The sequence below is a fragment of the Anguilla rostrata genome, chromosome 17 (genome assembly GCF_018555375.3).
Source record: "Anguilla rostrata isolate EN2019 chromosome 17, ASM1855537v3, whole genome shotgun sequence".
Taxonomy (NCBI): Eukaryota; Metazoa; Chordata; class Actinopteri; order Anguilliformes; family Anguillidae; genus Anguilla; species Anguilla rostrata.
In genome coordinates this window covers 4,711,900-4,726,854 of record NC_057949.1, presented here as the reverse complement: position 1 = coordinate 4,726,854, position 14,955 = coordinate 4,711,900, and the positions used below count along the sequence as shown (strand labels likewise).

The 14,955-nt window shown below is 45.0% G+C and overlaps 1 protein-coding gene across 1 annotated transcript in view; it reads left to right on the top strand.

Moving 5' to 3' along the window:
* The first annotated feature begins 388 nt into the window (after positions 1-388).
* The window catches only part of hs3st4 (heparan sulfate (glucosamine) 3-O-sulfotransferase 4), a 117,891-nt gene continuing 103,324 nt past the window's right edge, over positions 389-14,955 (top strand). Inside the window, exon 1 of the mRNA XM_064315639.1 lies at positions 389-1,818. Coding sequence (XP_064171709.1) covers positions 1,184-1,818 — 635 coding nt within the window. The 5' untranslated portion in view covers positions 389-1,183. The remainder of the gene's footprint in view (positions 1,819-14,955) is intronic.

Genomic DNA, 14,955 nt, shown 5'->3' with positions numbered 1-14,955 from the left:
TCAGCAATGTTCCTTTTAGCGGTTGCCGTTGTACGTGGTAGTACATAATATGTATTTTTTAGTCATGATAGGATACTTATTGCTGAAAAAAAAAATATATATATATATATATATAATAATAATAAGAAGAATAAGTATTACTATTTGTTGATAGAATTTCTGTCAACAAATGATAATAATATTATCATTATTAGCAACACCTATAATAAGAATAATAATAATAGTAATAATAGTAATAATAATAATAATAATAATAATAATAATACATCCAAAACTGTTATCCTTGTCTTAAACTTGATTAGACCCTAGCCGTTCTTTTCTTTGAGGGGGGTGGCTTCTCAATTTCGAGGTACTATCAGTGCCGTTTCACAGGTTCCGGAAACCTGAGTCCAGCGGCAGCAGCCCTCCGTGTGCCGGCGTGTGCCGTTTGTTACTGTACTCGCGCTCAGATGAGCTCACGCCGCTGATACGCACGTCGTGTCCACCAATCAACAAAAGGTATTAGGTCAACAGGCAGCGCGCTCAAGCAGGGAGTCAATGAATATGATGCAGAGGGCACTCACGTTCATCTGCACAAAGTTCGCGCATAAACGACTGGCTGTGGGAAGAAGCCTATTTCAATTTCACAGCCATGCTTGGATTAAACACTCCGTGAATTCGCGCAGGGAAATTGGGAAAATAATGTTGTGCACATTCCTTGTGCGGGAATGGGATTGGATTTAAAAGAAACGCAGAAGAAAAAAATTGTAGGAGACTGAAGACGTGCCTTGCGCGCGACTTCCAAGACTTCGTCAAATTCTTGTATTTTTTTGTTTAAAATGTCAGGACTTCTTCAGTCACGCGCTGCCCATTGCAAATTGAGCTGCTTATTCGGAGAGATACCAGACGGCCGCCTGTCTAATCTAAAAATCCGGTCCTATAAATTGTGACAAAGGCTGTCAGCGTTGGAATAAGAAATCGATATTTAAGAAAGCCGGGCGATTTTCTTTCAAAAATTTTAACGATCTGATTTATTCTGGCCCGAGCTGTGCGCTTGCTAGTTTTATTTTTTAAGGTGAGTGGGGGTCCAGCAGTTTTGTCGGGAACAGTACTGATAGTGACAGATTATTATTGTTGGGTCCATGCAAGGCTTGGGGTGAAAACATGTCTGGCCACTTCTCTGAGGGGATTATTGCTATCAGAGATGGCATTTTGGTCCAGTACTTCAGTTTTCACCGCTAAAGTGCCTCGGAAGATCTTATTCATGTTTACCCTCTCCCTCTCTATCACCTACCTGTTCTATAGCTTGATGAACTGTTACAACTCGTTACAGTTCCCGCTGCAGGAAAACTACGTGTACCAAGGGAGGCTAGTGACAGTGGAGACAACTTTCCTGACGATTAGGGAGAAACTTTATTCCACCACGTCTCAGGGTTATTTCACCGAGGAGCTGCTAGAACGTACCTCGACCGAGCAGACGGTCGCCGGTTACGCAGTCTCCCCGGTAAACCGGGAAGATAATGTACAAACGGAACAAAAGACGGCGGAGTGGATCAGAACACAGACACATCCGACTAAAACGAATGCGGGGCTCCAGAATATAGGGCTGGAGAGGGAGCGCCGAGAATTCAGCACCACGGGCGAGGGACTCAGCAGAGGGGCGAATTGCACCTCGGATTACGGGGAGAAAAAGTTGCCCCAGGCCATCATCATCGGGGTGAAGAAAGGAGGCACGAGGGCTCTTTTGGAAGCGTTAAGGGTCCACCCCGACGTTAGGGCAGTTGGGAATGAGCCCCATTTCTTTGATAGACACTACGACAAAGGATTGGACTGGTACAGGTGGGTGCGTTCCCCATTTTCAACGAATGATTATTTTCACCTGGTTGATGCGACCGCGATTTTCAAACTGGTTTTACCACTTCGCACTTGCAACCATTTTTTTAAAACCGGGAAATAAATGGTTTAGGCTACTGTTTTGTTTCAGCGGCTACCAAAAGATTAGCAATAATAGCATTGTACAGTACTTTGGTAATAAATACGATTTAGACTGCTGATATAGTGCTTTTTACTTTAAATCGGTTCATAATGCTGTCAGTAGGCCTTATGTTTTTTATTCAATAACAAAAGACCTCAGCTATTACATGACACGTGATTAATGCTGAAGCAACGGATACCCATTCATTATGTAAAACTAGTATCAACGTGCAATTTAATTCCCATTTAAGTAGGTGAGAAATTGTACAGATAGCTCTCTCAGAAGATTTGTCTTCTGCCCAAATAAATCATACATATGTAGGTACTGTACACCGGACAACATTCACCCAGTATGTATCAAAGTCCCTACAAAGTCTTTGCTGCTCTGGGTCCTTCTATTGGTACTTCACACGATGTTGAACATTGAACTGATGCGGAAGATAGTGGGGGTGGGGGTGGGGGTGGTGAGGCGGTGGGGTGGGGGGGTAGGGGTGTTGGGGGGTGTGGGGGTGGTGAGGCGGTGGGGTGGGGGGGGGGATCAGTGCTTTGGAGCTAGTATTCATGTCAATCTGTTACCAGGGTGTCAGAGGCTGTCATGTGTGGTGATGACTGTGTCAAACGTATGCGGAGAAACACCCAGTGAATATCACTCAGAAATTAGACTGGGGAAATTTTTCTCCTGGAGAAATCAGTGGAAAACTCTGACATGCTTGTCGCAGCGTGACATCAGGCTTACCCTTAGCGTCTACAATATGTCTGTTTAAAAACAAAAAAAAATGCAAACAAAAAGGAAGATGGCATTGGTGTCACCACTAACGCAGCGGAACGCTAACTGTTAATTTACCTATAACAGAATTCATAGGATTACAACTGGAATCCAAGGTGCTCTTATCAGAGAAATTGTACTCGGTACTGTTGTCAAGTGGCCTGCACCAGAGTTTATTTAATGCTGAACATTTTAAATTGTGGCTGAACAGGCGCAGTGAGGACAGTCATATCCGCAGAGCTCTCTGAAGTGGTCTGATAAGCTCTTTTGAACCGGTCCGGTTTGACCATCGCCGGCGCATCTCATTGGTCGGAAGCCTCGTCCGCACGCTTGAACCTTTCGTAATTCTGCCTGCGGGTGAGCCGTTCCGTACGCGGGAGAACGCTCGGTGTGCCGGTAAGTCACACACAGAGTGCGTTTCACACTGACGGGGCGCATTTTACACAGTGACAGGGCGGCGCTTTACGAGCTCTGCTAACAGGTGAATTAGCACCGAAGGTGTCAGTGCGTGGGTGGGGCCTGACTGGGCCTCTGTGGCCCGACTGCTGAGTGGTTATATTCGAGGGACGGCGCGGGCGAGAGTGAAAGGTGGAGGTAACGAGACTGGGAATATGATTTTTACCTCTCTTGGCATGCCCCCCCCCCCTCGCTCCCCCCCAAGGGAATTTCAAAAGAAGACAGGCTGTCTTTTAGTGCTTCTTCGTTAGAGCCTTCCCCCGCTCGGAGTCGGGAGTCTGCGCGGTTCGTAGCGCGACGCTAAATTAAGACGCTGAAGTGCTGACCCGGGCGGATCTCCCCAAACGCGGCCGCACCTCCCCGCGTGACCCCTCAAGGGCAGACGGAGCGCAGGAGACCCACCCCCCCCTCCTCGGCGAGGAGGCCCGGGGCGGTGCTGCGGGTAAGCTAGCCATTTAGGAAACGTCCGGAGATATCCATCTCCCCATTCGTCTCCATTCTCATCAGTGCGTTTTTATGCACCCGGGACGGCGGCATCCTTCACTGTGAAAATACTGTCTCCCAGGCATCGGGCTGAGACAATAATTCAGCGGGAACCATTTTAGGTCATATAACATCTCGATTTGATTGATATTCACAGAGAGAGGCAAGTTTGGAAAGGGGGGGGGAGAGAGAGAGAGAGAGAGAGAGATGTATTTTAATGAGAGTCGGAGAACTGATCCATCCCTTTGAAAGAAGAAAGTAAGCTTTTCGTGGGGTCAGTGTTCAGGCTATTGTCTGATCATTTGTCAGAATTCCAGCAGTGTGTCTCTTTTTTAAACAAATACTTAATTACGGGATATCCTGTCAGTTCATGGTTACAGATTGCTAATCTGTCATCTTTCAAGATAAAGGCGTATCTGAAATGTCAAGTTATTTGTGGTGTTTGATTCTAATACTTAAAGATTTCAGTCATTGGTGCTACCCAAATACCCAAACTGATGCTTCCCTGGGGTTTATATTAGTATTAGTAATGATATTATTCCCATTACATCCCTATCAGTTACTTGTCTTAAAAATCAATGCACATGCCCACAGCCACACTCGCATCTATAACACCAATCCTAACAGAGTGTCAGAAGAAAGCACCGCCGTTCTGCTCTTCAGAAGGATAGCTAATGACATGATGTTTGCATAACGCCGCATGTAATGCATTTCAATCCATGCTGTAAAATATGCAGCATATTGCAAAGTAGCAAACAGCATTGATGTCTCTGGTGTGAATGTTTGAAATGAAAATTCATGTTTGAAAAAAAAAAAAAAACCCAAAAAAACATATTGTATTCCTTCCTTTGTGCAAGGTAATGCATTTTCATCAACGTGACCCCAAAACTAACAGCAGCTGCCAACAGATTATCAAGTCCCTGTGGCAAATTATTTCTGCGGCAGTTCCCCGGAGCATTCGCTGTCTGTAGCTGGCGATGAATTAGTCCGGCGTCAACTCATTTGGGCCCTCCGGTACAGCGGGAGAAGGCTTTCTCAGCACGCTCGCGAAATGGCCGCCTTTTTTTTATACCAAATCCCAAACCGAATTAAACGAAAACCAGTCCTTAATGAGATCAAAAAAAAGTTCTTAAATCAGCAAGTGCGCTCTGTGACGGCAATCCATACAAGAAACAAACGACAAAAAATCTCCTCTGTGTAATTGGGAGACAAAGCACGGAAGGTGCTGGAACAATCTCGTTCTAATTTGGTTTTCGCCCGAAGCAGCTCGGGCCTCCTATGGATTCTCCACAGTCGTGTGAGTTTAATGCTCAGTGGTCATGCTCAAAGTTTTCTCTGCATTACTCAGGTGTGTTTTTAATATTCAGTCTTCTCTTCCTGAAAAAAACGAAACTGTGTGAATCCTAGGCCAGTTAGCTGCATTGCTCTCATGTTTTTGCTGACACGGTGTATTTTCCCTGTGGATGCACAGGCAGCGACGTCATGTCCTGTCATTGCAGTAATTACAGCAAGCATTTTTATCCTTGCATATGTAACATCTTGCATGGAAAATCTGTTGTAGGCAGTGTAGCACAGTGGGTAAGGAACTGGGCTTGTAACCGAAAGGTCACAGGTTAGATTCCTGGGTAGGACACTGCCATTGTACCCTTGAGCAAGGTACTTAACCTGCATTGCTTTAGTATATATCCAGCTGTGTAAATGGATACAATGTAAAAGTTGTGTAAGTCGCTCTGGATAATAGCGTCTGCTAAATGCCTGTAATGTAATGTTATGTAAAAAAACCTGATTGTGCGAGATTGGGTGGTTTTCTTTTCTAACTGATAATTAATAGACTGATTCATGTCGCTAATTAGCCAGAGTTCTCACTCACCTGGTGTCCTGGGTCTAAATCAGTCCTGATTGGAGGGGGAAGAATGAAAACCAGCAGCACTACTGGCCTTCAGGGGTCAAATTAGAGTATCCATGTCGGGGTAATTACTTCAGACACTTTGCACTCTTGGCCAGTTCATGAAGGTGCTCAGTGCTTCACATGTGCTGGAGCGAGACTCAGCCTCACTCTGGGACCTTTAGCTGTCCACGGGAGGTCAGGATCGCAAACTCAGTGCATTGTGAATAATTTGATTGTTTCAGTGTCACCATATTGGCTCATGTGTACAATGTGCTCAGTGCCATTTTGCTAATTCAACTGAAGCAGTGGTTTGAAAAAACATTACATTTAATATTTTGGCACTTCATTACCTTTATCCTTCTTTCTCTTTCACCCTGAGCTCCGCCCCCTCACACACCCCACCCCTCCCTTTCACCCTGAGCTCCGCCCCCTCACACACCCCACCCCTCCCTTTCACCCTGAGCTCCGCCCCCTCACACACCCCACCCCTCCCTTTCACTCTGAGCTCCGCCCCCTCACACACCCCACCCTTCCCTTTCACCCTAAGCTCCTCCCCCTCACACACCCCACCCCTCCCTTTCACCCTGAGCTCCCGCCCCTCACATACCCCACCCCTCCCTTTCACTCTGAGCTCCGCCCCTCACACACCCCACCCCTCCCTTTCACCCTAAGCTCCTCCCCCTCACACACCCACCCCTCCCTTTCACTCTGAGCTCTGCCCCCTCACACACCCCACCCCTCCCTTTCACCCTAAGCTCCTCCCCCTCACACACCGCACCCTTCCCTTTCACTCTGAACCCCACCCCTTGGGATTCCCAAATGACTAAGCACCATGAGAAAGACTGAAACAAGGTTGCACATCTACTGTCGATGGAATAGTGTGAATGAAGAATGAAGTGCTATATAAATTCCTGAAATGAAGTCATGAGATATGGGTAGCATCACTGAAGCAGCGTATCACCGTAAAGTTAATATCATTCATACAGAAAATGCACACCGTTCTCTGAAAGGTGTAGAGCGAGACAGTTCAGGAAGTCTCCATGTGTTAAATATGGTAAAAATAAGTGTAATCAATCAAGTGTAGAAATGTCTTGAAGGATATTCCATTAGCCTTAAAATAACGGGTCAAGAGATTGCAGCGCTTTTTTAATTCACACCTGATCACTCCGTATGTGAGTGTTAGAGGCATTAGGTTAAGGTTTGTATTTTCATGGGGTAATCCATCTTGGTGGCTAACTTAATGAATTCTTCATAGCTTTCAACACTGTTTAAGCATGAGTAGTTTCCAAGAGGCAGCAAAAAAAATATTTTTAATCTCCGGGGACATCCAGGTGATTGTGAGATTGAAAGAAGCCTGATTTGGGATTACCTGTACGATGTTGTCGAGCTCATTCTCAGCAAGACTCCGTATCCAGGCAAAATTTATCTTTAACTTTGAATCACAATTGAATGCACTTGTTATTAATATAATTTTTTTTATAAAACACAGGTTGGCAAATTCAGTGATTCACAGAAAAAAATTGATTGTGGATGTAGTCAACATGTATTTGTTCAGGACAAATGCAAATTGCGTAGAATTCTCCTAGTCTCTACTGTGATTTGTTCAAAAACTTTGGCTTGAGGCTCCACCAGGTTCACCAACAGTCTGGAATCAGATGGGACATCTTAAATAAAATAATGGCATTTGTCCTACATATAGTGCTTTGATGAATAGCTTTTAAAGGAGTACCATGGTGATTTTCACACTCTCTCGGTTTTATGTGCTATTTGCACAAGAGGCATTGAAGAAACACAATGAGCAAAGTATTAAATATGTCCGTTCTGTATTTTTGGAGAAATATGCGTTTTAAATTCATCGTCCTATTTTCAACCGGTTGAGAAAGTTGTCATTTTGCTACGTCACGAATACAGTAACCACTCCTATTTCCACGCCCCGTAATCTGACAGGACACACCGTCCTGCTGTTCAGACAATGCAAATATTTGACTAACGTTAGGTTCACTTAAATTAGAGTGCCTTTAGATTATTTCTGGTTATATTCATTTAGCTAGCTAGCTAACGTTAGCTAGCTAGGAGGTTTGCTTTCATAAGGCAATGTTATCGATAACGTTAGCTTGCTAGTTTGCTTTTATGAGGACATTATAGTTGTGCTTTTATCTTAACTTGGCTAGCTAGATAGCAAAAATTATAACTGGATATAAGTCAACGTCCTTACCTTAGCTATCTATCGATACTTGATATACTACTAAGCTAGCTAGCTTGTGAAAATTCAGTCTCCGAAAGAGAGTGCGTATCATGGGGGTAGCTATGGTAATGGGGCACGGTCTGTCAATCATAGCTAACTGATTCTCATTACCACGCCCAGATGGTTCGGGTGAATTTTTATAGTGGGAAATTTAGGCTTAGAAAAATATGTTTTAAAGTACATTGAAATGACTGAAGAATAAAAAAAATATGCACAATTGTTTTGTTGTTGCCTGAAGACAACTGGGAAGTGTCACGTTCAACCACCATGGTACTCCTTTAAACCAAAAAGGTTAAACCATTTTTGATTAGCTGTCATGAGTAAGTAGTCCTTATCTGTAATTAGTAGTTATTCTCAAATTAACTTCTACAAGTGGCCTTGATGCCATGAACACCGACATTCAGTGCTACTGCAACCAAACTATAAATGGAAGCAACAAATTGTTATAGCTTTATTAGTAGACGATGCACAACAACTAAGCCAAATCGGAGTTTCAAAGTGCCATCATTGTTGTGTAGTTTGTCCATTTAACAAGCACCCCCTCCCTGCAGTCTCATCTACCCCCCAGGCATGACACACTAGATAATACACTCTGGGAGACTTGAACAATCCACTTGAGAAATAAACACACAAATAGTAACTGGGGGTAGGCATTTGCATCGGCCACATGCAAAACCCCACTTCCTTTTTAAGCGGCTGTAACTCTTTTCAGTTCATTCGGGTTTGATTGAAAGGGTGTATTTTATCCAGTAGAGGACATTGGTGTGTGGCATTGGTTTCATTGGAAGTTCATAACAACGATTGAGAGTAAAACAACAGGAATGGTTGTTGTTCTGCACAGCGTTGCAGTCGACTGTAGCATTGTCCATGCAAGCAGTCGTAATGTTTTTTTTCTTTGGCATTTGGAAGATTTTTCTAATTTTGCCAGCTCACCAGCATGGCTAAGGTAAATCCATGGAGTGGGTGAGAAGAAGAAGAGGAACCATGAAGTCTAGCGAGGATACGTGCAAACATGGTGAAGATATATGTATTACTACTTGTAACATTTCAGTTATTTACATTGTGTTATATTTTTGATATTTGTTATATTTGCATTGGTCATTAGAAACAACTTTCTAGAGAGACAACAGCCTTTTCTAACAATAACATATGAACATGCAAACATGGTGAAGATATATGTATTAGTACTTTCACTTATTCAGTTATAGCATTTCAGAGGTTTTGGATATGTTTTTTGACCCTTAGACCTATATACTGATGAAATGATGTAAAAATGAGTTTTGTGAGTCAAAAAAGTTGATTTATTTTAAAATATATGATTATAATATGATTTACTTCAATGCACAATTTGACATTTTGGATATATTTGGAGACATTAAGGGACACCAGGGTAAACTGCTTACATTTTTCTCCCTAGATCTTTAGTAGTTCTGCATATCACACTTATGGTCACGGAGTTTATAATCCAGGACTTGTAAGCTTTACCTGTTTTATATATGTGATTGTGATTTCTCAGTGTTTCATTTCAAACTGAACGAGAAAAGCTTCATTTTTGCATTTTCACCATGATAATTGCAGTTGAGACACTTCAACCTATTTCAACCAAAATTTTGAATATAAACCAATCTAGTGTTGTAAATGGCACAAGCGTCTTGCTTCTGTTAAGCCATTTTCCAAGTCTCTGTGATTCTCACGTCTAGGGTTAAAAAGCCCTACATAAAACACCCCCTAAATGGGGGAGGATTTGGCATCTGCACAAAGGCGTTAAATCAGAGCATACTTTTTGTGTACACTGTCAAACAAATTAAGTTCTTCTTAATAGCCTACCTGAAAATAGAGGCTTTGATTGCTGGTTCCCTCTAAATTAGCTTTGTACACCTGTGGTGATTCTGTAGAGCTGGATCTACAAGACTGCCATCACGCAATTTCACTGATGAAGGGATTATGCTGAAATCTTAACTAAAAAATTTTGTGCGGAACTTTTCTGAATGTAGTTTCTGATTTCCTTACATCTGCAAACCTTCAGTTGTAAACGGAATGGCATAAATCACATCGCTCTCCATTCCCAATTAAATATTTTGCTACTTCTTGGATTTGTGGCCAGTAAGTGAAGTTCTTGTCAACGGCGTTCCTGAAAATAGAGGCTCTGATTGATAGTTCTTCTCTAATTATCTTGTACACCTGCGTGTAAAAGATTGCTATCAGCACCCAAAACCGTTTCACTGATGAAGGCAGTGGGTTGAATCTTCGGGTAAAAACAGCGAGTGTGGATCTTTAGCGAGCGTAGGCATGGCCTTTGCACCCGAGCGTGATGCTTAAACTTTCTGTGCTGAGGAGCAGAACCAATCCCGTCAGACCCTGTTCACTCGCTGAATTCCGAAACGCGATGACGCAGCGTGAAAAGGAGCTCCGTGTTTGTGTCGTTTTCACCGCAGTTATTTAACCAGATTATTTACTCCACAGCGGTCTGTGTGACATGTTTACTTGTCACTCTTAAAAGTGTTAAAACCCATAAACAGTTGGCATCGGATGAGGCGGTTTGGAAAATCGCCTTTAAAATCAGCTGTGAAGCCAGCTTTGACGGCAGTGTTTCGCCCTGGATGTAGAAGGGGTGGTGCGATGGTGCAACACGACCCAGGATGGAGTTGTGGGGGTGGGGGTCCCTTTGGACCAGGAGGGTGGGGTCAGGGAAGGGGGTAGGGCTGGATGCTGTAGTTAACACTGACCAGGGTTGGGGGGGGGGGGGTCTCTTTGGACTGGGAGAGTGGGGTTGTGGTGTGTGTGTGGGGGGGGGGGGGGGTAGGGATGGATGGTGTTGTGAACATGGACCAGGGTGGGGTGGTCTCTTTGGACCGGGAGGGTGGGGTGGGGTGGGGGAAGAGGGTAGGGCTGGATGCTATATTGAACACTGACCAGGGTGGGGGTGGTCTCTTTGGACTGGGAGAGTGGGGTTGTGGTGTGTGTGGGGAGGGGGGGGTAGGGATGGATGGTGTTGTGAACACGGACCAGGGTGTGGGGGGAGGGGGCAGTGGTGGAATTTGCATCCAAATGCATTTTATTTTTATTTTCTTCCCTTTGTTTGGCGCCCCCTGCAGATCGACTGCACTGTAGGTGACCACCTGTGTTGCTCCTATCTAGTGCTGGCCCTTGACCTTGTGGGGATCAGCTAAAGGTCCCCACAAAGATACATTTTCCTCATCTTTCTATCCTTGTGAGGACATTTGGTTCCCACAAAGGTAGTATTACAAGTTCACACTTACACACACACACACAGACACACACATACTCCTAGGAGCCACTGCTGTCCTCCCTCTTGCCAACATTGTTTTTGTTTTCTGTTTGCCAAATATGTCTGAGAATTTTTTTCCTGTGCCTTGATGCCAACGGCAAAATCAAACTCCAAGTAATGCCATATAGGCTTCACATAAAAGCAAAGTTTACTTGAAGTTTTTGCTGAAGTGCTCTGTGGAGAGTTCAGCAACATGTAGCCTGTAACTATGATGGGTGAAATATATAACTATTATAGCTAAACTATAAAACTGTATACATAAACTATAAATGTGGTTAATATACGTTGCTGAACAAGATTTTAGCTTTTTGTCGGCACATTGAAAACTGGCAGATAGCTGTTACAAATGTCCCTTATCCATACTGGAGGCTGTGTGGTCTGCTGGCCCTCAAACTGACTTCAATCTGAAGTCAGAGCGTTAACGTTTAATAACTAGGACAAGATTTTTTTCTGTTTTGGACGATTGGGCAGAAGGCGTTGATTTTGAATGAAGAAATAGAAAATGGAACAAAATCTGTCGGCCGATGCCGATTGCCTCAAAATGTCCTTGTATCAACCTGATAAGCCATATCAGCCCGATAAATCAGCCATATCAGCCCGATAAATCAGCCATATCAGCCCGATAAATCAGCCATATCAGCCCGATAAATCAGCCATATCAGCCCGATAAATCAGCCATATCAGCCCGATAAATCAGCCATGTCAGTCCGATAAATCAGCCATATCAGCCCGATAAATCAGCCATGTCAGCCCGATAAATCAGCCATGTCAGTCCGATAAATCAGCCATATCAGCCCGATAAATCAGCCATATCAGTCCGATAAATCAGCCATATCAGCCCGATAAATCAGCCATATCAGCCCGATAAATCAGCCATATCAGCCTGATAAATCAGCCAGGCTGATTGATCGGTCGATCTCTATTCCTAACACAAACTGCTGTCAGGCATGAGGGTCTGCTTTGTAAGAAGACGCCAAGTTGGACTGCCCTTTTCATAAGGCCGACACAAACATTTTAGCATCTGGGACCCACCTTCCAGTGCACCAGCCAAATTATACCGCCATTCTGTATAGCCAGCACAAGCAACTGTCCAGCGTGTAGTAATTAGAGAAACTGTCCAGCATGCAGTTTGTCAAATGCTCTGAGCTCTGTGGAATTTAAATGTTCATAACTTGACTTTATTTAGTGCTGATCCACAATACAGCACATAACCTATGCATTGGAACTTGCACATTCAACATAACTTCTAAATATTACGGTCCAAATATGGGTCATCACCTTATTAATGAGCAGTTCATGAACGTATACCCCATGTCTTGCGGCTTGGCGTTGATCTTTACCTCTGCACTGCTCTCTCTGTCCAGGTCTGGTTAATATTTTAAGCATATCAGTGACGAGAGAGCTTTACTGTTTGCGCCCTTGTATGCATGTATTTCTGTGATGTTATTTCCAATGATAAACAGCCATTCACATGCTCCCATTACATTCAGTATCATTATACGTATTAATGTGTATATTCATGAGGACTTCTCGGTCTCTCGCATTCACGCTTTTTTGCTTTGACTGAAATTTTGGGCATGCTCGTCTTCAAGCAGCATTTCTTTCATGGTGCTGCAGGACCTGTGCGAAATGCGTTTTCCTCACTGGTGAGAATGCGTACGTTTCTCCGCTCCTCAGCGTACTGTGCCGGGTCCAGCCGTCAGTCACGTGATCAGGAACCCCCCGCAGACGCAGGGGCTCGCTCGTCCTTCCGCGTTCCTCCCCGCTCTCTCCCTTCCCCGTTTGCGCTGCGAGCACGTGCGGTATCGGGGCGTCTTGCGCAGGCCGACAAGCCGCTCGTCTTATCTCCCGCTCCCCGGCTGCTCGCGGTGACGACCGTCTCTGCGCACGGACCGCGGGGTCTCCGGCGCGGTTAAGCGTGTCCTGCCGACGGAGCGCCGCGGACTCCGCTAATCGCGGCGGCGGCCAGCCGATGGGACGGCGCGAGCACGCCGAACGACCAGCTCAGAGACGAATGGAGACGGAGAGCTCACGCTTTAACGACCAGTCTGTCACGCGGAGCTGATCTTCTCGCGTGAGCCGGGGAACCTATTTGATTCTTTATTCGCAGGGTCGGGGTACGGGGGGGGGGGACTCTGCCGCGGTTAGTCTCCCCACTCTTTTACATTACATTACATTACAGGCGTTTAGCAGACGCTCTTATCCAGAGCGACTTGCACAACGTTCTGCACAGCATTTAAATGCATCCTTTTATGCAGCTGGATGTATACTGAAGCAATGCAGGTTAAGTACCTTGCTCCACGGCACAATGACAGCGTCCTACCCGAGAATCGAACCTGGGACCTTTAGGTTACAAGACTAACTCCTTACCCATTATGCTACACTGCCACTCTTCAGATATGATGCAGGGCCTGGGTGACATTAGACATTTATGAACCTTAGGTCCTGCCAGCCTGCTGTTATTAAGGTTCTCATAAGCGGCCGCAGGTTTTTATGGAGACCCATGAAAGACGATTTTTCTCTCAGTGCTTTGAGATAAAGTTTTATCGGTGCAATGAAGGCACTTAGAACAGCAGCAGCACACTTCTGCGACACAAACAGCCAGTTTAAATATGGGATATATAACAATTATGTGTGTTTATGAATTGATATACTCGTGTTCTAGTCATGAAACTATTTGTTCGAGGTGTTTTTGGACTTGTCGCATTGCGATTGCACTCTCAGTAAAATTCAGGTCTAGTACTTTAGGACTGGAGGCTTTGAGCTGGTGATGTTACATTACATTACAGGTATTTAGCAGACGCTCTTATCCAGAGCGACTTACACAACTTTTTACATAGCATTTTACATTGTATCCATTTATACAGCTGGATATATACTGAAGCAATTCCGGTTAAGTACCTTGCTCAAGGGTACAACGGCAGTGTCCTTACCCGGGAATCGAACCGGCGACCTTTCGGTTACGAGCCCAGTTCCTTACCCACTGTGCTACACTCACGTCACGTGCGAGGGCCTGAACCTGACGGCAGTTATAAGCCTGCGGGCGTTTGAGCCGCAGATCTTCTTCAGCACGTGCCCCGTAATGACGGCCAATCGCAGGTGGCTTACGAGGCGACGGCCGTTACTCAGGAGACCGGCTCCGTTTTACCCGGCGGCTGCCGGAAGAAGAGCGCGGATCAAAAAGCGCTGAGCTCAGCTTGACGGTTTCCCCCCCTCTCTTAATTTGGGGTTTCTTGAGCAATGCCCGCGTGCTCAGATCCCCATGAAACTATACGTTTGTCACCGAGGGTAAATCGTTTTCTCTTTCCCCGGCGAGACGCTGTAATACGGTGCTTTTTTATCTTTGCTTCAGCCGGCTCCTGCTCTCTTAGCCCTCGGCTCTACGCAGTATCAGAGCCGTGTAGTTCTCAACTTGTGTTCTTCGTTGTCCGAGGACATTTTCCTTTGCATTTAATCGTGTATTATTATTATTTTTTTGCGGATAACCATCGCAGAGGATTTCTTGTTCTTCTGTCTCTGGAATGGGGTGGAGATCGTACTTAAACCCCACTCTCTGTATTGGGTGTGGTGTGGGGCTGTTGGTGGTATCGGGTGTGAGGTAGAGAGCATGCTGAAACTTCGCCCTCTGGAATGGGTGGGGTGTGGGGCTGTTGGCGGTATCGGGTGTGAGGTAGAGAGCGTGCTGAGGCCGGTCTGTACCCTCTCAGGACTGACATGACACGCGGTGCTGGTCGATTAGAATGTTCTGGAGTCTAGCACTTCTGCACAGTACGGTTCAGCCAAGTGAGAACTGGCCCGTTCTGAAAGGCGCTGTTTACAAAAATGAATGTAAGGTTCTGCAGCTCAGGAGGTCTGTTAGCAGAGTGGTACTGCCT